This window comes from Syzygium oleosum, unplaced genomic scaffold (assembly GCF_021117445.2).
Source record: "Syzygium oleosum isolate NSW1041296 unplaced genomic scaffold, Sole_v2.1 Sole_v2.15, whole genome shotgun sequence".
NCBI classification, from domain to species: Eukaryota; Viridiplantae; Streptophyta; class Magnoliopsida; order Myrtales; family Myrtaceae; genus Syzygium; species Syzygium oleosum.
The window spans coordinates 4369046-4394819 of NW_026607499.1; the positions used below are offsets into that span (position 1 = coordinate 4369046).

A 25774-nucleotide genomic window follows, 5' to 3' on the forward strand; every position below is an offset into this window, starting at 1 on the left:
ACAATTGATCCGAGCCCAACGAATTGACGTTGTATCCTTAAGACAATTTGTCCCCTTTACCGGTACCCAAAGGTTGTTGAACAATTGCCTCCCAGGATAGAACGGATCGCCTTTCCTATGAGGCGGTACTTCTTCAAAGGAAACCTTCGAATGCAACTTCGCAGAATAATCGCACAAAATGACAATGATGAAGAAACAGAAAAATGAAAATGTCTAGAGTGCGTCGGGAAAATGTCTCGCGGGAATATAAATGTCATGAAGTTTCACCGGACCAAACTAAACTGTTCGGTTATATCAATGGCGAAAATGAAGAGTTGCGAGTAATGAAGACTCGCTTGCGGTTCCCATTCGGTTCGTGAACAGTAGCAAAGACTCACTCGAACCAGTTCGGTTCGTGAACAGTCGCGAAGGCTCACTCGAACCGAAGCGGCCCGAACCTCATGAACAGACATGTTTGTTTGTCCAAAAAAATCAATTAATTAATTAATTCCTAACAAAACATGTCTGTTCGGAAAAAATAAAAAAAACCGATGCCAAAATCCAACACTTCTTGAGTTGAGATCTGTCAGATTCAAATAATTTAAGGCCATTTTTATTCGCTTGTGCACAATTTCTTTTTGACTGCTTTTTTATATTTCGTTATTCTGTAACTTTTTGGAAATAATAAGATAATTTCATGGGTTGGCTTACAATTTACATGGCGACACTGAAGGAAGTTGGTATCGGTTGGAAAGTTCCTCGAGATGGTATTATGTGACACAGAAATTTTAGCATGCATTCGTCGTTGGTTTTCCAATGCCGATCGACCTCCGTTTTAAAAGCTTTTAGTCTCGATCGTCAAAAACTCCAATTGGAATTTGAAAAAAGTTTTGAGATGCTTGTTAAAATTTCGATTAAACAAAGTTTGTAATTTTTTAGACCAAATTTGTCTGGTATCTAGATACATAACCGAGAGAGAGATGCGGGGATACGTACACGCAAGCAAAATGGGAGATGAAAACAGTAGGAGGGACAAAAAACACCAGCAGTCCCGTCAACATCATCCGGTAATCAGGGAGCAATAAGTAGAAGACACACTCAAAAAGCTTGACGCATGAAAAGAGAAGCCAGGGTTTTTGGACACACCCATCATTATTACCGTTTGATTTAATTTATTTAACCCTCTCATCTAAGTACCTATAAAAAAGAAAGATCGTTAGGACGAAAAATTTCAAACTGATACGCTTATGGTAAATTTATTTCAAGCTAATTTTCTGATCATTAAAAATCCTAAATCGTTACACCTTTGACAAATTTACCCTCCGATAGTTTCCGTTAAATTTTACAGTCAAATTGGTGAATTGGATGACACGTAGCAGTTGATAAGTGTACTAGTTTTGGATTTTACCCCTCTGTTATACACATGTTTACCAATTTATGATTTTTGTGGTATTAATCCAATTTAACGGAGAGTAAATTTGTCACAAGTGTATCAATTTGTGATTTATGGTGGTCAAAAAATTAGTTTATGATAAATTTATCACAGGCGTACCGATTTGGGGTTATTTGTGGTAAAAAATTAATCTAGGGTAAATTTATCACAAATGCACTAATTTGGAGTTTCTCGTATTATTAACCGTAAAAGAATCTCCAAATCACGATCAAAACATATCCATTTATTTGCTGGATTATGTTCCTATTTCCTTTATTTATTCTGTGCGGAGTAAAGACGAAAATCTGTTATATCTTAAAAGGATAACCGTTAGAGCTTGTCACATTGAGTTTCGTACTTCGCTTACACGTCTTAGACATTTGTTCTTCTTTTTTTTTCTTTTATCTTTTCCAACAGTTTTATACAGCAAATCTTAAGAATAATTAAGAGTGCCAATAATCAGGTCGTTTTTGTTTTATTTGAATTTTAGAATCATTTTTATGTTCAGATTTTCTTCGCTACATTATTTTTATACAATGCTTCTGTATGTCTTCTCAAGCAAAACCATGGGTGAGCTTTGGTTGTCGTTCGCGCAATAACACGAACGAGAAACCAATGGAGAGCAATTGTGACGAAAGCGTCAACGAAGAGGTCACTGATGGGGAGGTGGAGTAAAATGATTTGTCGGATGGTGATATCACTAATTCAGATAAGTGAATTCTCTCCCGATGATGGTAATTGGTAAAGTCCGCCGTTAACTAGAGGTGTCAAAATGGGTCTTAAACCCATATATGACCCATTTATTTTTGAAGAGTCAACCTTAAATGGGTTTTAAATTTTAAAGCTTAAAGATAAATGGAATTAAATGGGTTGAGTTTGGGCATGTCCAACCCACCCACTGATCCATCACACACTCTCTTCTTCTTTATAAAGATGTTTAAAAAAAATCGAAATTTAATTATTTTTATTTTTTCTCCTTTTCTTTTATTTTTCTTTCTCTTCTTTCTTTTCTTTTTTTTTTTTTATTCCAGTAGGTGGTCGGCCACGGCGACCGCCAACAGGGCGGGACGACCTCGCCGGAGGCTGCGAAGCTCGAGCTCGCCGGCCTCACGGAGGCTCCGGCCTCGCCGACTGTGGCGAGTGGAGCCTCGCCGATCTGGCGAGACTCGAGCTCGCCGGCCTCGGGCGAGCTCTACCTGCCGGATCTGGCGAGGTGGAGCCTCGGCCGAGGCCCGAGGTAGAGCTCGCCGAGGCCAGCGAGCTCGAGTCTCGCCGCATCGGCGAGGCCGGAGCCTCGCCAGATCGGCGAGAACGAGCCGCCGGCCTCCGACGAGCTCGTCCTTGCGGATCGACGAACGAAGCCGCGGCCTCCGGCGAGCTCGTCCTCGCAGATCGACGAACGAGCTTCGCCGGCCTCCGGCGAGCTCGTCCTTGCACTGTGGTCGGTCGTCGGCGATCGGCCAAAAATAAAGGAAAAAGAAAAAATAAAAATAAAATAAAAAATAATTAAAATTCGATTTAAAAAATAAAAAATATTAATTTTTTATTTTCTTGGATAATGACTTTATGAAAAATATTTTCTAGAAATGTCGCATTTTTCGTAAAACAAACAGAACCTCAATTTTAAAAAAATTATAAAAATTTTTCACTAGCTTTGTATTGCATAAAATGTTTTAGCGAGTATAATTTAAAAAAAAAATTATAAGAAACAAGTATTCCTAGATTAGGTTAAATATAAAAGTGTTTTAGCAATATGGCTACCGTTAACGAATGAGGTCAAGTTTTTTCGGTCATTGTTATGGCACCTGAAGTCAATGAACACACATAGCTCATGATCCTTTCGTTCCAATTTTTGAAATTCGACGTCTTGTAAGTGAGTTTTTAGTGAATTCTTGTCGCGTGTCTTCTCTTTGAATTTGAGTTTATCTAATCAAGCATATTCCATGAATTTGTGATTTTATCGAATCAAGCCTGTTCCATGAATATTTGTATTTCCATTGTTGGAACACGTCAATTTTTATTTAGAAATACACTGGGTAAGAGGTTCTTGGATTGGATTTTCATGTTATTCGAGGAACCATGAACTATGGCATCATACATAGTAGATTTTCCTCTGTATTAAAATGATATAGTGATGCTAAATCTACTAGTGGATATGTGTTCACCCATGGTGGAGGTGCTGTAACTTAGAAATCAGCTAAACAAAATTGTGGACGAATTGACAATCCTGCTAAATCAAAAATTAATTTGGTTGGAAGCAGATGATTTCGATGCAATAATTGTTGCGATCATTTCTCAAGCCAATATTGTGGCCAATGTGAAAGAATGGATGGTAGACTCGGGTGCTACCATACATGTTTATTATCCTACACTCTAGTAAGGAAGGAGAAGAGATTATTTATCTTGATGATTCGAGAGATACTCAAGTTCTTTGGAAAGAGAAAAATCTTCTCAAACTCACACCTAAAAGTGAGGCCGAGTAATTGAATTTTTTTTTAAAATTAATACCTTTTGGTAGCGAATGATAACCATTCTATTTCAGAATGAGTTCCTGAAATAGAAATAGATTTTTCTATTTCTGGTTCTAGGATGAGTTTCTGAGAAAAGAAACCCGTTTGATAACGACTAAAAATTTCTATTTCTGGAACAGAAACCCGTTTGATAACAGCACAAAATTTCTATTTCCTGAAACAAAAACCCTTTTGATAAACAACACAAAATTCTATTTCCAGGAACAAAACTCCATTTTTTTAAAAATGGAATAAAAATAATTAGAAAATCCAAAAAATTCCTAAAAATCTCAAAAAAATTCAGAAAATCCAAAAAAAATTGAAAAATTCTAGAAAAATTCATCACAATTTCCAAAAAATAAAAAAAATTCAGATTTCGGGAAAATAGGAAATTTGTTGAATTTTTTTTAAAAAAAATCAAAAAATCAAAAATTTCAAAACTTCATAGAATGGCTTAAAATACATGTGGCCACCCACTTTTAGTGAAATTTAAATTTTTTTAGGTGCCCAAAAAAAATAAAAAAATCAAAAATTTCAAAACTTCACAAAATAATTTAGAATACATGTGGCCACCCACTTTGAGTGAAATTTAAATTTTTTAAGGTGTCCAAAAAAATCAAAAAATCAAAAATTTCAAAACTTCACAGAATATCTTAGAATACCTGTGGCCACCCACTTTGAGTGAAATTTTAATTTTTTGAGGTGACAAAAAAAGCAAAAAATCAAAAATTTCAAAACTTCACAGAATGACTTAGAATATCTGTAGCCACCCACTTTGAGTGAAATTTAAATTTTTTTAGTTGCCGAAAAAAAAATAAAAACATGAAAAAATAAAAAATTTTAAAACTTCACAGAATAACTTAGAATGCCTCTAGCCACCCACTTTGACTGAAATTTAATTTTTTTTAGGTGCCCAAATGGTATTTTTGATTTTTTAATTTTTTTTCGGCACCTAAAGAAAATTAAATTTCACTCAAAGTGGATGGCCACATGTATTCTAAGCCATTCTGTGAAGTTTTGAAATTTTTGATTTTTGATTTTTTTTTTTTTTTTCGGCACCTAAAAAAAATAAAATTTCATTCAAAGTTGGTGCCACATGGTATTCTAAGCCATTCTGTGAAGTTTTGAAATTTTTGATTTTTTGCTTATTTTTATTTTTTTCGGCACCTAAAAAAAAAAAATTTAGCTCAAAGTGGGTGGCCATAGGTATTCTAAGTAATTCTGTGAAGTTTTGCAATTTTTTATTTTTTTCAGCACCTAAAAAAATTTAAATTTTGCTCAAAGTGGATGGCCGCAGGTATTCTAAGCCATTCTGTGAAGTTTTGAAATTTTTTATTTTTTGCTATTTTTTAATTTTTTTCGACATCTAAAAAAAATTAAATTTCGCTCAAATTGGGTGGCCACAGGTATTCTAAGACACTCTGTGAAGTTTTTAAATTTTAGATTTTTTTTTTATTTTTTATTTTTTTTGCATCTAAAAAAAATTAAATTTCGCTTAAAGTGGGTGGCCATAGGTATTCTAAGCCATTTTGTAAAATTTTGAAATTTTTTATTATTTTATTATTTTTATTTTTTTCGGCACCTAAAAAAAATTTAAATTTCGCTCAAAGTGGGTAGCCACATATTTTAAACCATTCTGTGAAGTTTTGAAGTTTTTGATTTTTTACTTTTTTTTCCCACCTCAAAGATCGTGACTTCCAGATGAACATGTGTTTTGAAGAAAGAGTTCTCTCATAAATGATTCTCATTTTTTGTCTAGAAATAGAAAACCTACTTTTTTTTGGTTTTGATTTCTGGTTCAGAATCGGTATTGGAACAAAAAGTTGTTCCAGAAATAGAAAAATGGAATTGCGTTACCAAACGAGTTTCTGATTCAAAGCTATTTCTGGGAACAGAAAATCAGTTCTGAACAGAACCAGAATGGTTATCATGCGCTACCTTTGTGTCTAGGCATTGTGATCCGTTGTAAAGAATGAAACTTTCAATGGTAAAAAGAGACATATCTGATTGAGATGTGACGTGGTAAAGCAACTGCTTAAAGATAGAACTATATTCATTGATTATATGAAGTCAGAAGTGAATTCAGCCGATCCTCTTACTATATAGAGGGGGATGGAACGTAAGCCTGTTGAAGAAATTAACAGTGATAGTAATCTAACCTATGTGATTAGCGATACCATGAATTAGGTTTATATGAGTAATAACACAAGTCATTTGTTGATCTAATGATACACTATTAAAAATTATTGTCCCTCTTAAGGTGAGAATATTGCAAAGTTGTGATGAGAGAGAGGTTGATTAAGCTCTTAATGAATTTGGATAAGTACATTGGAAGTTCTAAAACTTGTTACAAAAGTGCAATTAAGTCCTAAAACTTTCAAAAAGTGCAATTAAATCCTAAAACTTGTCACGAAAGTGCAATTGAGTTCTAAAACTTAATAAAAAAGAAATCAAGTCCTAAAACTTGTCAAATTGATCCAATCAAGTCCTTTCATTGATAATACTTTTTGAAAGTTTTAGGACTTGATAGCACTTTCGTGACAAGTTTTAGGACTTAATTGTATATTTTGAAAGTTTTAGGACATGATTGCACTTTCATGACAAGTTTTAGGACTTGATTGCACTTTTTGAAAGTTTTAGGCCTCAATTGCACTTTCGTGACAAGTTTTAAGACTTCCAGTGCACTTATCCATAATGAATTTCATAGCCATTATTGGTAGTATATTCCATAGCTATCGTTGATTAAGCTCTTAAAGAGAGGATTTTTTGTGTGATTCTTCAAATCACAAAAAAAAAAAAAAACATACCAAAAAACATCTGATTTCTTTCCATTTATTTGCTGGGTTTTACTTTTAACTATGAAGTTGGTTGTTGTTCCTGTTCCCTTTATTTATCCTGTGCGGAGGAGCAAAGAGGCTATTGTCTCCTGGGAGTTCTTATTTTTTCCATCTTTACCAACAGTTTTCTACTGTAGCTTCTTCTTCTTCTTCGTTATTGTTGTGGAGAGCGACAGAGAGAGACTAATGGAGTGGTACAAGAGCAAAGAGGTGGTGGAAGAAGTGGGAGTGATTGGGGGTTTGATCGTGATTCAATTTTTGTATGCGAGCAACTCAGTGATGCTGAGCTACCTCATGTCCCTTGGCCTCAACCCTCTCACTTTTGTCTACTTCTCTTCCTTTGCCACCTTCCTTGTTCTCTCCCCCGTTGCCTTTTCGTTTGAAAGGTATCATCTTGCTCTCTGTGCGCATTTGCGCTTGTGAGAATGATGCTTGATCTCCTGTTGTTCATGTCGCAGGAGCATGTGGCCCAAGAAGCTCAGCCTGAGGTTGATGGTTCAACTTGTTCTCATCTCCTTTTCAGGGTATTTTGGCAACTTTGCGATTGCATGTCAACTTGAAGTTCATATTTCACCTACATGATCTTTTTTTTTTTTTTGGTTAAAAAATTAATGAATCTTTTAATTTTTCTTCTTTCTATCTTTCTGTTTCTGGGTCAGGGTGACTCTGTTCCAAACTCTGTTCGTGAAGGGGGTTAAATTGACTTCACCAGCCATCGCAACCGCCATGCTGAACCTTGCTCCTGGGCTTATCTTCGTCATCGCATGGATTACTCGGTACTACCTTGTACCTGGGGTTTCTTTTGCAATTTTCTCTTACGCTTCAATTGCGCTGATTCCAGTATTAGTTTTTCGGCTACTCGTTTAGTTGCTTTAACTGGAGCTGCTGATACCACTTTATCACAATTCACTGTATGTTCTACGAAAATTGTTCTCACTCGGGTTCTTGTCAAAACATAGATTTAATCCATCTTTGAGCAAAATAATTCCACAGAAAGTAGTTCTAAGACAGTATTAAATCTTGTGGATTAAGCGTGCACACGATCGCTTAGTGGATATTGAAAGTTGGGCCGACTATGTGAAGTAATATTGCAGCTTTCGGTACCGTTACCATGTTCTGTGTTTATTCAATTGGAAATGCTCGTGCTTATGCAGGTTGGAGAAAGTTAAGTTAAGTTGCTTGTACAGCAAAGTCAAAATATTAGGCACGGTGTTGTGTGTTTCGGGGGCCGTCACAATGAGCCTATGTAGTGCCGCTGAAGAGGCTTTCCACTCATCTCTCGCGAGAGATACGACTTTCGACCAACAAAAGATCATCGGTTGCTTCTATCTTATTGCAGCGGTCCTTGCCCTATCAAGCAATTCCATCCTGCAGGTATATTCTGCTGAAGTGCAGTTGATTACTTCGACGGACATTTGTTTCGATCCTCTGACAATTAAAAGGATTGCGAATTGGCCCACTCATCTTTTTCTCCTTATTTGCTTTCCGCGGCTTCACAGGCAGTCGCTTTGGCCGAATTTCCAGCACCAATCTCAATGTGCGCTATCATGTCCTTGATTGGTGCAAGTATGACTGCAGCTGTACAGTTATTTGAAGACCACAAATTGGACAATGGCTGGCCGTTTTTGAGCTTCGGCAAGTTGGTCGCCTTTTCTTTTCTGGTGAGATGAAACTTTGGTCTTCTCTCACTGAATACTTCTCGGAAACATATGCAAACATTACGCATTGCCCGATTCTGTTTCTGCGCTTTCTTTTGTCGTTGGGCTTCACGAAATTCTCAAATGCACAGGGAGGTGGCATCGGCGGATCGTGCATAGGCTTCACATGTTGGGCCATAAAAAAGAGAGGGGCAGTCCTTCCTTCTATGTTTAACCCCATCGCAACCATCTGCTCGGTTATATACTCAGCCATAAGATTGGGAGACACGATCAACATGCCAAGGTGAGATCTATAGCACTGAAATAAGTAGCCCCCCATAGAATTCATCTGAAACGTATTAAAATTGCATGTTGGTTCGAATTGAGCTGATGCAAGCCGCTAATGCAGTCTCGCCGGCATGGTCCTCATGTTCACCGGCCTGTATTCCGTGCTTTGGGCAAAAGTGAAAGAGGGTTATCAGCCAAATGAAGAAGATTGCTTCGAGAGTGGGTTGCATGCAGAGAAGCCTCTCTTGAGTTGAGTAATACAGATGCGGATTTTCGCGAAAGCATCTTTTTTTCTCCATCATTTTGGTTGAAGAAAGAAAGAGCAGCTTCTTGCATGTGACAGAACCCATCTGTGCATGTCAATGTATCTACCTCATGTTGTAGACATTGGTGGTTCGGTACCAGCAATTGCTCTACTGTAACCTCCTTCATGAATCTTTAACAGAGAGTTGCTTAAGAATCTGTTCTTTTGTGAGGGACTGATTCATAAGGGTCGTTGCTTGGATTCATCTCGGACATGATCGATTTGCGAATCTGGGGTGGGACGCCGATAAGCTAAGCCGGTTGGTCTGGCCACGGCGTTATCATGCGCGGCATTGGGCCAGAGGATATAAGACGTTCCTAGAGAAATTCCGGGACAAGATGCTCGAGAAGGGAAACTTTTGTTCAGGCACGCACTTCTTGGAAAAAGTAAAAAGTGAAGATAAATATTCGCTTGCTATGCATGACTAGATGTACACGATAAGTTGGCCCAACTCAATCCTCTCTTAGGATTGGCTCCCAACAAGTTCTGCTATGCTGTAACACCAAACAGTAGATACGAACCGAACTATCTCACGATGTTCCGACGTACCAATAAACGAACTCATCTAAGCCCCATCCTTATCGAATGAGTCGAATTGTCATATTTATGATCGAGTTTGGGTCGATCCACGTCGATATGGAATTTGATTGGACACTTTTGAATCGGAAATCGTACCAAATTACAAGACGAAGCTATATTTCCTAAATGAATTAGATCAACCAACCCTTGTTGGCATTTGAAATAATGTAGCCGGTTGCAACATATGCAGAATTCGTCTATCACCTGTAAAGCTCAAGACATCGATCTTTCTTTTAAAAGAAATAACTCCCACGCCACTTTTTAATGATGGGCCTTTGACTGCAAACGCAGTTTTTTTCTTTTCTTTTTTTTTTGGCAATTCCATCTATTTCTTGCACAACTTATGATGGGAAACAGGAGAGAAATTTAATCCAATTTGAATATGGTCCGTACTCAGGAGATGCAACATACAAAAACTGATCAGAACTTTGTCGCGTGAAGGGTGAAGAAGCAGCATATCTGCCGAAAGCACTGCACCAGCCTGCCAAAAAGCAGGGAAAATTTTCAACCCCAATCATATTGCCTCAAGTGACTTCAAATTCTGCTGCCATTAATTTCCTGGGTATTGCTAACAATGCCCTAGGGAAAAAATTACACAAATAATTCATAAAATTTAATTTGATATGTAATGCCGTCCCTATATTTTTAATTTATTCAATATGACCCTTGAATTATTGGTAAATGTTTGTTGTAATCCTTTCGTTTGCTCAAACAACAAATCGGGCGTCAGTTGAAGAGGTGATTTATTAAATGTTGGGTTGAATTTAAAAAAATGACAAGGCAACATATCCATCTTTTTATCCATCTATTTTAGAAAAAGGAAAAAAAAAACGCAAACTATTATATCTTGATTTGAGACGAATATTTTATTTGAATAATCCACATGCAGCTTTTTTATCTATTGTCTACCGTTTAAATTTAACGGATTGGAAGCCACATTGAACATTGAATTAACATAATGATTTTATACTAAATATTTTCATTTAGTTTAGGACCAGATCGAATATTTACCAACAGTTTAGGGATCGCATTGAACATATTAAAAGTCCAGGGACGGCACTGCACATTGGACCAAAATTCACATATTATTTGTGTCATTTTCCCTATTACGACGATTAGTTGGATTGAATAAGCTTTAAAACTGTATTTTGATGGCACACTTGACATTTCACTGTGTAAATGCAATGCAATTGGGGAGAAACTCGTGTACCTTTTCTATTTCGGCTGTGTGACAAAAATCACCATATAAAACACTAATTGTTTAACAGAAACCAAAGCATCGCCAAGCCCGTGTATCTTTTCAACAACTTGCAGCAGAACATGTGCAGGCAAGTAACGGGAGCTTCGAAACCTGAAATTCCAAACCTGTACCCCGGAAAATTCATGGGTTCGAGTTCAAATACGAAGTCTTCGAGTGACCACCGTCGCCATTGGACTTCTCGCGCGGAGCTGACTTACATGAGCGCCATGTAGACAATGACAATTCGGGTTCGAGAGGAGTCAATGTTTGTTCTGCTGAAGGTTCTGATCATGCTTCTTTGCACTAAACGATTCAGGACAAGTCACTCTCTTCTTTTGACTTTACCTCAAAAGATAAAAAGTTTAAGGCATCTCCCCAATCTGGCTAAGACCTTGGGATTTACCTGTATGCTAATTTTGCCTAGACATTGGACTGTAGTGCAGCATCATCGGCCAGTTTGGAACAGCAGGGAGTGGCCAATAGTTTGATAAGTGTATAGTTAAGATCCACGGGAAAAGTACTAAAAAAGTCCTAAAATTATTGTGGTGGTATCAATTCAGTCATAAACCTTTCAATTGTACCAATTTAGTCTTAAATATTTGCACGTTTTACCAATTAAGTCCATCCGGCCAATTTAGGCCGAAAATTGCTGGCATAGAAGCTGGGCATCTTACGTGGTATAGATGGCGCTGACGTGGAATTTTTTTTTATAATTTGTTAATAATTTTTTTTATTTGTTATAATTTTTCTTCTTTTTTTTTCCTCTTTTTCTCTTTCCCTTTTCTTTTTGCCAGTGGCCGGTCGTCAACCACAGGCCATGACCGGCAAAGGTCGCCCTTGCTCGCCACAGGCAATGGTCAGCCTCACTTGGCCAAGGCTGCCCTGGCCTAGGCGAGGTTCAGCCTCGCCAGATCTAGCAAGGAGAGCCCTCACCGGTGACCAGCCACCGGCAAAAGGAAAAGGAAAATAAAAGAAAGGAAAAAAAAGAAGAAAAATTATTTTAAAAATCCCATGTCAATTATGCCACGTAGGACGGCCAACGTCCACTTCAGCAATTTCTATCTAATTTAGTCGGATGAACTCAATTGGCACAACGCGAAAAGATTTAGGACTAAATTGATCCAATTGAAAGGTTTAGGACCAAACTGGTACTAAATAGGACTTTTTTGCTACTTTTCTCGAATACTCATCCGCATTCTCCTTGAGGGAAAAGAAGAAAAGGAGTAACTACAATTACTTGGAAACTTATAAGCAGCTTTATAAACTTGTGTGACTTATATTAAATTTAATAATGTCTAGATAGGAAAGGAAAATTTAATTTGTGGGTGGCTTCCGCTTTCGATTTCTCATGCCATGCGATCGTATCATTCACTCCCCCTTCGTTGCAACCAACCCCAACCATGCTTTGACTTTGTCTCCCCACGCCACGTGTTTCGATTTAGCCACTGCCACTTTTCCAATTGCCTTCACCAGAATAATTTAATGAAAAATTTCCAAAAATTTGTTCTGCCTCCTCCATAGCTCCATCGCATACTTTCAACTACATAATTGGAAATTAGTGGGAAAATTTACTAATTAACCTCCATGATTGGATGCAAAAATTGAGAGATTTCTTAATTAGCTTTGCTGTGCGATCAACATCGCATTAACAATTGCTAGGGAAACAACCGGGCCACTATCATTTCCCTAGATCATGCATTGGTATACCTAACCATTTTTATTTCCCTAAGTTGCTATTAATGCTGTATTATTTATGTGGACACAACACAAGCTGTGATTACCGGAAGTGGATCAAAAGTATCCGACCCACTTAGCTTGCGTATTGACCTTACTTTCGTTTTTGGATCCGACGGGTCGAATCTATTTGGATTTGCTATCGGCGATCAGAAGTCGAGACATATGGTAGGATATGTACATTAATAACATGATTATAATTGACTAAAATGGTGATTAAGCTTGGTTTTTCACATAGGCTGAGTCAATAATCATAGGAGGCAAGAGAAAGATATTGAAAAAGCTATAGGGGCTCTCATGCAATGTCCGTGATTTCATCGTCCCCACTTGCCTCATTTGTGCTTTAATGCTTGGCAGTTGATTAAGGAGTTTCTTTTTGGAGAAATTAAATAATTTACATGCAAATCAAGAAGACAGGATATAATTATTCATATAGTAGCAAAGTTTAACATAGCATTCGGAAAAATAAGTTTTTATTATGGTGAAATGAAATGTGAAGATATTAGACAGAGCAGATCCACAGGATGAGACAATCCATATGAGGTGAAACTAAGCAATCAGACACTCATCTCTATCTCTGCTTTTATTGTGTAGTAATTTGTTTTCATAATTTGTCTTTAACTATTTCCTGTAAATGGCTTTTCAATAATTGGGAATTTTCAGATGAAAAAAATATTATCTCCTTCATTGAGGGGGTTCTTATTTAAATTACCTTGAACCTTCTGAATCTCTAATAAGGTCAAAACTTACCTACAAGTTTCTGATGAACAGCTAAAGGAACAAAATCAAAAGGATGTATCACAGTCATATGATGCTTAGTAATCTGTTGACCTCAAATTAATACCGTGATTGATAGCTCGTGAAACTCGTTTATCGAAAACGATGATCAGATTATTAATCAGGTCGATTGATGAAAATTCAGATTGGCAAAGTTGTATTAGTTGTAGTGTACAAATTTCAAGATCTAACAACCAAATAATAAAAGAGCCATAACATGGGATATGATAATAGCATTTGTCATGATAGTGGCAAGGAAAGCTGATCATTTCAAGTTGTGTAGAAGACAAGTACCACACTCCTTTATTCTTTCAAGTCCAATTGTGGGCTACAACCAATTATTGAACAAGATTAAAGCTTGCAAAAAAGAAGAGGGATTTCAGACGTTTGTCTGTACTAACACCTTCATCCATCTGAGAATTTTCATGGCCAATTCGCAAAAAAAGTACCAGAACTTTTACCATTAGTGAAAAAATAATACAAACTTTAGAACCTCTTACAAAAAAATGCACAACATAATCATTGTTACAAATTTAACACAAAATATCTCCAAAAAAAAAAAAAGAGAGAACACATAGCCTTTTACAAATGTTGCAAATTTGGCATCCATTAATATTTCATCCATTTTCACCGTCATCTCGTCCACATGTTAATCATGAACCGACACCATTTTAATATATACAAGTTTTACCGCACAATTAACAAAACGATGTTATTTTTCAATAATAAAATTTGGTATGATTACGAACCCCGAATATCAGACGTGAACACGAATTGTCAGCCCTACTTTTATCGGTGTCCAATATAGATAATAACTTTAACTCGCAGCAATCCCAACACTAACCCACAACGCCCCCAAACTCTCCCTAGGCTCCGATTTCCTGTCTTCTTTAGCCCTATTGTCAAATTAATCTCGCCGGCTAGATAGAGTTGCTCGGTGTGGTCTTGAGGGGTCGCGTTGTTAACGTGCACGTCATCACAGCAACGATCATGTTACTAAACACGCGAAAGAGACATCGGCGAGAATATACAGAATATTAACCGGCGTCAAATTCGTAACATAGGCGAAAGGTTGTGTATTTTTCCCAAAGACATTTACAAAATTGGTGTTAAATTTACAAATAATGATACAAGGGTTGTGTGTATTTTTCCGGAGACGGTGTTAATTTTGTGATAATGTCTGAAGGTTAGTGTATACCTCCTTGCTAAATTGGCCGAAATTTGATGGACACCCAAATGAAAAGAAAGGCATGAAAAAGGCTTCAGTACCCCCCAAACGGGGCAAGGTTTGCATGTCACTTCCTTGTCCCTCGTTCCAATTTCCATGATCAGTTATTTTCGTTTCCTTTATCCTTGCCTAATTGCCAGATTAGCTGCTCCCCCTTTTTTGCTTTTTCATTAATCTTTTTTGTGGCACACGACATTTTGCTTTTTCGAACATAATTTTATAAAACCCAAGAAAAATTTAACAAATGTGTGTGTGTCCTTTTTGGTGGAGGAATGCTTGTCACCTACTCATTTTTCAGTTCCCAAATCTCTCCACCATCTCAGAGAGGGAGAGGGAGAGAGGGAGAGAGAGGGACAGAGATCAGTAGTTCAACACCCGAGCTTCGTACAGTTTTGATCTTGGCTTCGTTTTCCAGTTCCATGGAGAGACCCAGATGCAAGCTCTGCTTCAGAACCTTCGCCAATGGCCGAGCACTGGGTGGCCACATGAAGGCCCATCTGGCCAGCCTCAAGATTCACCGACCCCACGTCGTCGAGTCGATCACCTCGTCTCCTGCCTCTTCCTCCGGGGAAGAGGAGCAAGAGTCGTCGCGTGGGGATCAGGAGATCGAAGAGAAGTCCCTGATTTACGGACTGAGGGAGAACCCCAGGAGGAGCTTCAAGTGTGCAGATCCCGAGTTCTCGTTCTCGGGCGGTTCCGGGTTCGTCGTCGTGCAGGACCGGGAGAGCGAGACCGAGTCGAGGAACCCAACTCGGAGGCGATCCAAGAGGACCCCAAGAAAGCTGGGCAGCTGCAACGACAATGCAGAGGATGAGAAGCAGGGGAAGCCGAAGCCGAAGCCGAAGCCGAGCCAGCCGGGCTCGCCGGCTGAGCCGGAGCCAGTGAGCTCGGTGTCGGACACCTCGCCTGAAGAAGATGTCGCCATGTGCCTCATGATGCTCTCGCGGGACAGGTGGAGAAGAAAACGTCACCACGACGAAGATGGAGATGATGATCATCATGAAGAAGTTCAGGAGGGCCAAAAAGGTAATCTGTTGGGGAACGAAGCTGAGAGGAAGCACCACCAGTGCGAGGTGTGCAAGAAAGTGTTCAGATCTTCGCAGGCATTGGGTGGGCACAGAGTGATTCACAGGAAGGCTGCTGGGTCAATGGGTTGTGAGAAGAAGAGGCAAGAAGATGAGAGAGCGAGGCGTGATGGTCCGAGCAAGGACATGGCTATGGCGCGCAAGAAAGAGAGGGTCTATGAGTGCCCATTTTGCGGGAGAGTGTTTGGGAATGGACAGGCTCTCGGTGGGCACAAGAGATCTCACTTGATGGGATTAGGAGGATCAAGTGTCGGTGGTAATGGTGATGGTGCTCAGAGCTCCAAGTCTAAAGTCTCAGCCAATTCGATAGATCTCAACCTGCCCGCTCCGGTGGAGGAGGACGACTTCAGTGTGGTGTCTGATGATGGAGAATTCACCCAAACCATCAAGAATTGAAAAACACGCGCAGAGAGAGAGAGAGAGAGACAGAGACAGAGACAGAGAGATCGGAGAAGAATTTTTTTATTTTTTTTATCATTGGTTTTGCTAGGTGACTGACACTCCATTTCCTTTGATCTTTGCCCATTGGTCATGGTTAGGAAGAAAAGTTCTTTGCTTGCTCTTCTGGTGATACATTAGAACTTAGGAGTAATGATCAGGTGCTTTTTTAGTTCTCGAGTTGCGTCTTCTTGCAACGAAGTTCATTCACTTCGACTGCAAATGGCTTCTTGATATTCTTCACCTCTTAGACAGCAGTTAATTCTCTGTGGAAAATGCTAACAAACTGTTGCTCGTTTCGCTGAGAGGCTGAGAGGGACCTCATCATCAGAAAAGTAACAGTACGATCAAGTTTCTTTTATCTCCTCTCTCTCTCTCTCTCTCTCTCTCTCTGTTTTTTTTCTTTTTGGTTGGCTTTTTGCTTTTTGTTAGGCGCAATTTTGCTGACAATGTAAGTACATTTGGGGATTGCTTGTGGACCAGGACATGGTGGTCTCTGCTCTGGAAATGCGCAGTGTTGCTCTGCCTCTGTTACCAATCGCCTGCAATTCTTGTTTTAGTGCACCTCTTCAATGAAACTTTTTCCATCATTCAGTACTCATACAATTCTTGGTATCTCATTGCATCAATTTAGTTGGAAATAACTTAGAACTCGACTCGTCTCTCTCCGTTTCGCTCTTTTCCTTTTGTCCACCGTCTAAGCTAATGTTGCTAAAGCGTGAAGCATGGAATCAATCATTTGAGCATGAACCACAAGAAGCTCCAAACTGGAATTACACAAATAACCCCCATCTCCACAGGAAGGTTTTTTTTGAAAAACAGAACGGTTAACATCTTCCACTGCGAATGAGAATGACAGAAATATGCAGAGTCCCTCCAATTTCTGAACTGGAAGATCCACTAAACCAGCGCTGTTTGCCTCGGAGAGAACGAAGCATTGTAAGCTGGCAGGGACAGAGAGAGCTGTCACAGTAAATATTCCCATGGAAACATCAGTCAGGGCTTATATTAATCTGATTCCCCCAGAAAAAAAGAAACAAAGAATGAGGCAAGTCACTGCACAGTACTGCTTTGGTTCTGGGGACACTTTCGTCCATCTCATGTTGGTGTGTGGGTATTCTTTTTCCCTTTTGCATGTGATGAATCTTGCTTCCTAAGGGATGCTCCATCCTCAGATAATATGCTGTCTCTCCTGTTTTTTCACTTTACATAAAGATTGGGGGATTTGAGAGAGATAATCACTGAGTTAAAGCGAAAAGACAAAGCCAAGGGCTTGGTTAGGTCCTCGATGATCAGATGGATTGGCCCGAAAGAAACAAAAAGATGTCATTTTTAAGCGCTCTTTTAAGTTTTTCCCGACACTATCGTCCGTTTTGCCATCACATATTCCCAAGGATCTCTCTTTGGAACCTTCAAAAGGCCAAAGGGTTCATGAAAAGGAAAAGAGATTACACATGGTTTTGGAGTATCTATCAGCATATTGATAAATTTGCCAGTCAATGGCCAAACCAGAGCCTCTTCCTGCAGAAAATAACACTTGGGTACAATAGCTTAGGGCTGATGAAGCGTCCATACATGATGACTCGGTGCTTCCTAACCGGTACACGAGGTTATACTAGAATTATTTCCCCCGGTACACGCTCAAGGATCAGTTTACTATCCCGCATAAAGTTACTGTTCACGCGGACGTGTCGTGCCAAAGAGAGATGAGTACTAGACATTGCGATGGTGTTTATCTTCTAGATGATCGGTGTCCTCCCTTGTTCCCTTCTCAACCGATCGGCGCGATCAAGAATATCATGACTCGACTCACTTTATCATCCGATCGAAACCCCCTGTCATCCTTCCGCGATCGAGATTTACTCGGATGACTTGGCCTTACGCGATTCAGCTTTGTTTCGTAAAAGGAATTAATGAAAATTTGAGGGGACTGGCCTTTTGCTGTTGTCCATTCTTTTGAAACTGTCGAGCGAGCGAGTTCAGGGAACGAGGGGGTTGTTCTCGAGAATAGGAAAGGAACGGGTCAAATGTGTGCTTTGCATTCCCTCTGCCGATCAAGGACAAGGAGGAAGGGGGGGCAGGAATGGAATTTGAGAAATTGTGGGGGGGGAGGATTCAGTCAGCGTGACTGGAGGCACCCTTCACGAGAAGGCAACCGGGACTTTGTTGGCAAAATGACCGGGAATTTTGGTCAACCCCCCCTCCTCCTCCCATCCTTTCTCGGAGCAGCCGGTGGCCCAGCCCCACCTCTCTTCCCTCTCACCTCACCGCAACACCATCGAATTCCCAGACGATTTCGGCCGTTGATTTCTCAACACAATCAAATTTTCCGCGAAATAATCGAGCTATTTTAAAAAAAAAATTTATTATTCACCCTCTTAGTGCCATTGAAAATATTAGGGATAACTACCCAAAAAAAAAAGTCATAAACCGATTGTAAAAATGCCAATTCAGTGAAGAGTTTTTCAATTTATCCAATTTAGTCGTGAACATTTTGACGATTCTGCCAATTGTGACCGGAAATTGCTAATGCGGTGGTCCAATCTGCCATCCATCCTATGTGGCTATGTGGCATGGTCAACGCTGACGTGGATAATTTTTGTAATTTTTTCTTTTTTCCATATTTCCCTTCACTAGTCGCCGCGCCTCGACGATGGTTGGTGACCTCCATCGGCCAGGGGCAAGGGCTGACCTTTAGCGAGGGTTGGCCTCGCCAAATTTGGCAAGGGCGACACTTGCTAGACCCTCGCCACCTTTGCACCGTCACTGGTGCCGCCCCTCGCCTATTGTCGGCGGCCAGCGAAATAAAATAGAATAAAAAAAGATAAAGGAAAGGAAAGAAAAGAAAAAAAAAGAAAATAATTTAGAATTTTTTTTTAAAATTATAAAAATCGTGAACGTCAGTGCTGATCGTGTCACGTAGGATGGTCAACGTCCGAGTCAGTGATTTTCAGCCAAAATTGACCGGAAGGACTACATTGATAAATCGTTAAATTAGTTTAGAATCAAATTTGCCAAGTTGAAAAGTTTTTGAACGAAATTGATATCCGTACAACACATTATGATTATTTTAGTAATTTTCTCAATAATATTATTGTATGTTTCTTTACTTATTTTTTTTTGCACATATATAGTTCAACTTGACATTAGCCCCACATACTAGACTTAAAAGTTGGAACTTATAAAAGTCTAGGACAAATCAAGGGCATGATCATTTCCCAAAGTGTATGATTGGATCAAATGCTTGATCACATGAGATTTATAGCTTTTAAATCATCTAATTTATTTATAGTTGTATTCGTTTTGATTCTAGAAAAACTTCACAGAGTTGGGAGCAAAAGTTAAGGGTCATAATTCACTTTAAATGAAGAACTTTTAAAGTGTGAGTGGCTAAATATATGTATGAGGAAAGAACAAATGCCGTATAATGAACGAAAATTTTTTTCATCGTCTACGCACATGTTTATACACAAATTGTTGTCGGTAATGAAAATATTTTCCATTGACTAATCATTTCGAGTGACACACACGATTATTTTTAAGAAAATATTTTTTAAATCACTCATTTCCCGCGACACAAATCAACTCTAAATGTCATTTCATTTTCCGAGCACTAATTTAATTAGCCTCCTCGATTTCATGTGCGTGGGGAGATACCTTTGGGTACAAGCAAATCCAACCTCCATTAGCCGAAGGAGGCAAACCCTAATCCTCGTGTCACGGGCAATGAATGTTTGCCATGCTCAACGCTTTAAGTATTAATATTAGCTTTGCGTGACAACTGTTGGCACGTAGAGAAAGATGCATGCACTACTAACATTAACAAATATGTCCCCACGGATCTGTTCTTTCCGCTCTTTTTTGGCCCTCTTTTGGGGGACTTTTCTGAGACAATTAAGAAATTATGTGCCGGGATTAATGGCGGAAAGGGAAGCGTGTGTATTCAGATCTGTTTGAACGCCGATGCTTGCTCTCGAACCACCAGCTTTCTTGAACTTAATCAAAGAGGGTCATTCCAAATCGATAATGGCTCACTAAATCAACACTGATGCGACAAGATCTTCATCATCTGGATCTGCTTTTTTGGATCTTCTCCGGTTAGAAGAAGAGATCTTAACAAAAATAAGTGACGGTGACTGATGATCAGTATCCGAGAAGCCTCGATGAGTTTGGAATTCTCATCGACTTATAGGTAAAATCAAGTGAGATATGTGCCGGCAATGCCGAAAATCATGAGACTTGTATGTTTTTGTCATTTCGACTCAATATGAGTCTAACGGATTAATGTAGTGCTCAATATTTCCTTTGACTCTATTTCCTCATGAAAAGAAATTATCGACAGGTGATTACCCATTTTCTTGCCATTTCTCAAGCTTATTAATTGAATTCATATGGCATTGTTTTCTTCATTTGATCTGCAAAAGGATAGCGTTTAGACAGATAATTGTACTAAAGAATAATGTTAAGTTAACCTTAAGCTTTTCAAAGCTGCACGAAAATGCACGGACGCATAGTTAGTTGCACAATTAGACCTTTCTAGGGTTTGGCTTGAATTATAGAGAGGTTTGGCCCCGCAATTGATCGCGAGAAGAATCACTATCTCTGTTCATCAATTAATTAGCTAGTTAATGTAATTGTTGTTCTTTCCAAAATTCAAACAGAAAATGGTAAAGAGATTCATATCGTGCTTTTTTTTTTTGATCGAAAAAAGATGATAATATCGATAGTAAGAGTTTTTAAACAAAAAACCCGTCGAAAGGGCATCCAAACAAAGCAAATCACAAAGGGATTGAAAGGGCGGGTTACCCAAAAAGATGGAAGGGAATTCATTTTAAGGATCTTAGCTACCCAATTCATATCGTGTTGAATGTAAGACATTTAAGATGCACTTTTGGAGTATCTTGTAATACTCCTCAAAAAAGAATAATCAAAAGCAACAATTATTTTTAACTTTAGTTTTTCCCTTCAAAAGGAAAAAAAAAGTCAGTCAAAATACATTTATTTCTCTCTCCTATATTTAATGTGCGTAGTCATCTTAGTTAATACTACATAAAGAGCAAAAAGGATTTCGGGTCAACATCAATAAATAGTCCCCTTATCATTAGATTGGTGGCCACAAGTCTAACTTTCTGTAGAGCACGGCTGTGTATAATTGCTCAGACAACGTAGTTGTTGAATTTGGATACCAATATTAAATTATTGTACAAAGGTAGGCAATTCGATTGGGTAAAGGCTTGGACATTAGCCGTCCTTCTACTTCTTCAAAGTTCAAATAGTTTCTAGTAAGAAGTCCACAAAAGTCCCACTACTTCTGGTGGCGGCTATTGTTTTGCATCCTAATATCAACGTTTGACAAACTTAGTCAATCAGATTCAACGTTTGAATAGTCACATTGCAAATCGCTATGGATCAGAAATACTTACACAGGCCAAAGATCGGGACTTAACCGGCCCACGAAGCTTACATGATGTTTTATGGGCCTCCCAATAATCGGGATTTTATGCTCGTGTCCCTGGGTTATTTAGAAAAAAAAAAATTAAATCAAACTTTCAAATCTCACAATTGTCACCATGGCCTTTTAAAAGAGAATTAACTCGTGATCTATTCTAATCTCTTGTTATAAGATGGGCGGTCTCACTCTGTACATTTCCGACATACCTGCAAGATTTTTTTTCCTTTAATCAGTGAATTAAAGTTTAAAAAGATACGCTAAATATCATCGAAACATTAAACTACTGAATTGGCATCAATAAAATGTGTTGAGGAATGAATTGGTGATTTTTTTTCTCCACGAAAATCTTTATACACGCAAAATATATAAAAAGGCCGAAGAATTGACTTATTGACGGGGAGTATTTGACTAAGCGATGGCGTGACGCGTAGTGTGAAGTTTCAACTACCAACCACTCTTTAATTTATATTGGCCAAGCAACTACTCTTGAACTAGAGCCGGCATACTGACCAAAAAAAAAAAAAACTAGAGCCGCCACAGTGATGCATGTGAACCACCAAAAATGAAAACAAGCCCGATGCACATCGAAATCACACATAAAACATTCGGCAAAACGATCCTTGCACCGTGTTAGGAATCGGGACAAACGTGTCCCGAATGTCCATAACCACGACCATACATGTTGTGACTCGTGACCCATCGGACAATCGAGAGACTCCGGCACTGAAAGCTCTTATATAAGCAACGAAGCATGGAGATGACCATTATTATCTACCAAATTAACGAGGTGCACTTATGTTCACCATATTTGTCAATCGCTTCCTAACAATTGTCTCCAAATGTGGAAAAGCCAGCAAATGATTAATGTCAGATTACTTCTTCTTTTGTTGGTCGGAATTAATGCGAGATTACTTTTGTTGGCTCCATGTCATTATCCAGCAAATTCTCTATTTGTTGAGTTTCGAAAACTTGAAAGAGATCGCAGACATACTTTTACTGAATTATGCTGATCCAATTGGGGTGAACTAGAGCCGTGGTGTTTATGTTATCGTCTAATCTCAAATTGAAATTAAAAGGTACTATTAAAATCTATTTACTTATTGAGTACGTTCTAAATAAACTCCAAGCGGTCGATACTCATGGTCATGTAGCAAAATACCATATTATACTCATTCGAGTATCTCGAGTGCACTCTCTTTTATTAATTTTACGTAAGTTCTTCAACCGTCGTTACGCCGATCTCGTGCAAAAGGAAAAACGATCTGGATATGTTCATAAAATTTTGGGAAAATACCAATTACCCTGCCACGCTTCAACACTTCACTCACCTTCCTCAGAGTTTTAAAACTACATCTGACCAAAAGAGCCTCTACTGTGAAACAAGTCCATCCACAACCCAAACCATCTCACATTACACCCATTGATCGGGTGAATCGGGTTTTGACAAAAAAAATGTGTGGATCGGGTAAAAAATGGTCAAATTTGAATCGATCCATTTTTTTACATTATAATTTTAGTCATATCCGACTCGATTCGGACCCAACCCGACCTCCAATTCTTATCAATCAGTGACGGATCTCAAGTGCTCAGATTGGGCCATGGGCTAGTAGGTGTGGCATATGAGCAACGTGAAAGACGTGAGTGAGCACCATGCTAACGGACAAATATAAAGAGGCTTTAGAATTGGGAATCATTGGGTTCCGTTTTGATTCTTTCTACTTGGAAACCGGCCTATTTTATGTTTTTGGGTAAAAAATCAAATTCTTATAAAACAAAATAAAAATTACACCATTTCACTATATAAATGTCTTTAGGTCATGTTATTATGTGTTCATGTTGAAGACCATGCTTTGATTCTTAATGTTTGCGATAATATATATTTTTTTAATAAGAAGCTCTAGAATCGGCCTCAAGGGACCTAGGCACGGGCACTAGGGTCTCGGGCTCAACCTCAATGGACTTGGGCCAAGCCTCTTTGGACCTTGGTCCGGCCTCGATGGGCTAGGGCGCCAGTGACTTGGGCGAGGGAGCTAGGTACCTAGGCATAGTCACTGGCAACCCGAGCATAGGCACCAAGTTCCCGAGCTCGGCCTTAAGGGACCCAGGCACGGCCTTTGTGGACTTAGGCATGGGCATCGAAGTTTTAGGCCCAGTATTGTGGGACCTACTCCCTCTCTTTGTGGAGGGGAGGAATCGGGCCCAGCCATAATGGACTTGAGTCGAACGCTAGTGACTCTGGCGAGGAGTTGGGTTGTCGCTAGGGAACCGAGCTTGGCCTCGTTGGACTTAGGCCTGCCTCAATGGATCGGACAAGGTGCTAGTGACTTGGACGCAAGAGCCGAGTAGCTAGGCATGGCCGCTAGGGACTCGAGCACAAGGACTGAGGTCTCGGGCTGAGCCTTGAAGGATCCGGGCCCGACCTCTGTGGACTTGGGCATCAAGGTCTCGGGCTTGACCTTAAGGAACCTGGGACCAGGGCCGAGCCTTGAGGGATCCGAGCCCGACCATTGTGGACTTGGGCACCAAGGTCTTGGGCCCAACCTCGAGGAGCTTGGACTTGGGTCAAGCTACCGAGGAACTAGGCCTGACCCCGATGGAATTGGGCTGGTCACAAGTGCCTTGGACATGTGAGTTGAGTACCTCGAGCATGGCCATTGGCGACTCGAGCATATGGTGTCCCAAGCCCATCGCCGAGCAACAAGGATCGACCTCAAGGGACCCCGGATTGGCCTTCGAGGAGTCGGGGATGGGCACCAAGGTTTAGCTCTAGCTTGAGAGACCTAGGCTCGACCTCTGTGGACTTGGGCTTGGTCACTAAGGAATAGGCCCATCCTCGATGTACATAGGCTTGTCTTGATGGACTCGAGCCGGGCACTAATGACGTGGGTACGAGAGTCAGATACTCAGGCATGTCCGCGGGAACCCGGGCACAGGCATCCAGATTTAACTTAGCCTTGAGGGACTTGGGCCAGCCTCTGTGGACATTGACCGAGCCATCAAGGAACAGAGCTTGGCCTCGATGGGCCTGAGTCGAGTGCTAGTGACTCGGTTATAGGACCTGGTTCTGAAGCATGGCCTCCGGGGAGGACACTAGGGAGAAGATGATCTTTGAGGTCAATCGCGAATAGATCGACAGCAACCTTTGCGCTGTGGACAAGCTCCACCGCTCAATGTTGGCGGTCAGTTTATTGGACAGCAGAGGAGGCGACGAGCAGGGTGACAAGGTCAGCTCCACAGTCCGAATTGCAATGGCGAGACTGGAGGATGAGTTCCGAAACATACTCCTAAGTCACACGAGTCCCCTCGAAACAGCGGACTCACTCACGACCAAGTTGTCATCCTCAGCCCACTCGTTGATCTCCTCCTCCGACGCCACTGACGTCGTCTTCGTCGATGACGATCCGGCGCACGGGGGCTGGAGCTCCAACAAAGTGAGAGCCGAATCAAGCAGGAAGAGCAGTGATAACATCAGTTATCGGTCCACGAGCAACATCTGTGAGATCGATCCCGCCCCGTGCCATCCGGGGCATTGGATAAACTAATGGGCCGAGCGTCGGATATGGGGAATGGATTTGTTTGTTGGCGGATGGGACATGATAAGGGTATTTTGAGAAAGGGAAACGGTATTACAGTAATTAGGTGGATAAGTTTGCTAAAGCTTGTATTTTTTATAAAACCAGAGGAGGTTAGTGGCATGACAGTGAAATGTGAGGAAGATAATTGATATATGAATTATTTTTAAATTTTTATAATTCGTTACAACATGTTTTAACGCATTAAAATGGAAGTTTTTTTTTTAGGTTTATTAAAGACAAAAGCACCTAATATACACAAGACAACATGGGAAAATGCCAAATGCATGCAATTAATTTTCAACTTCATTGTTAGGTGGAAGCATGTGCCCGTGCATTGCTGGTCCTTGTTAGCCATCTGCCTCCCTTCAACCTCTCTTCCCCATCTCCCCCTCCTCCCTCTCTGATCGGTGTTCTTTTGTCCTTTTTTTGTTTCTTTTGTTCATTCCACATCAGTAATTACTTAAAGTAACATGCTGATTTGGAAGGACGATCATGTCATCATTTTCATGTAAGAGAGGATAACATAATCGGACTAACAAGCACATAATTAAAAAAAGAGTCGTGTTAATAAATACTCTCAATTATTTTTAACTATAAATAATAATAACAAGATGTACATTTTCAGTCATTGATTATCCATAGTACTAGAAGAACCGTACTTGGAAGATGAAGAATTTTT

General features: G+C 39.8%; 2 protein-coding genes across 2 annotated transcripts; both read left to right on the forward strand.

Moving 5' to 3' along the window:
• Positions 1-6833: 6833 nt before the first annotated feature.
• LOC115687777 (WAT1-related protein At5g47470-like) lies at positions 6834-9035 on the forward strand. Its single transcript, XM_030613435.2, has 7 exons — positions 6834-7144; positions 7217-7282; positions 7418-7534; positions 7913-8132; positions 8258-8419; positions 8548-8699; positions 8805-9035. Exons 1-7 carry the CDS (start codon positions 6945-6947, stop codon positions 8935-8937), a joined length of 1050 nt encoding a protein of 349 aa, XP_030469295.2. The 5' UTR covers positions 6834-6944; the 3' UTR covers positions 8938-9035.
• Positions 9036-14964: 5929 nt separating this feature from the next.
• Positions 14965-16026, forward strand: LOC115687774 (zinc finger protein ZAT9-like). The gene has a single exon (XM_030613431.2). The coding sequence runs from the start codon at positions 14965-14967 to the stop codon at positions 16024-16026; it is 1062 nt and encodes a 353-aa protein (XP_030469291.2).
• The last annotated feature ends 9748 nt before the right edge of the window (positions 16027-25774 follow it).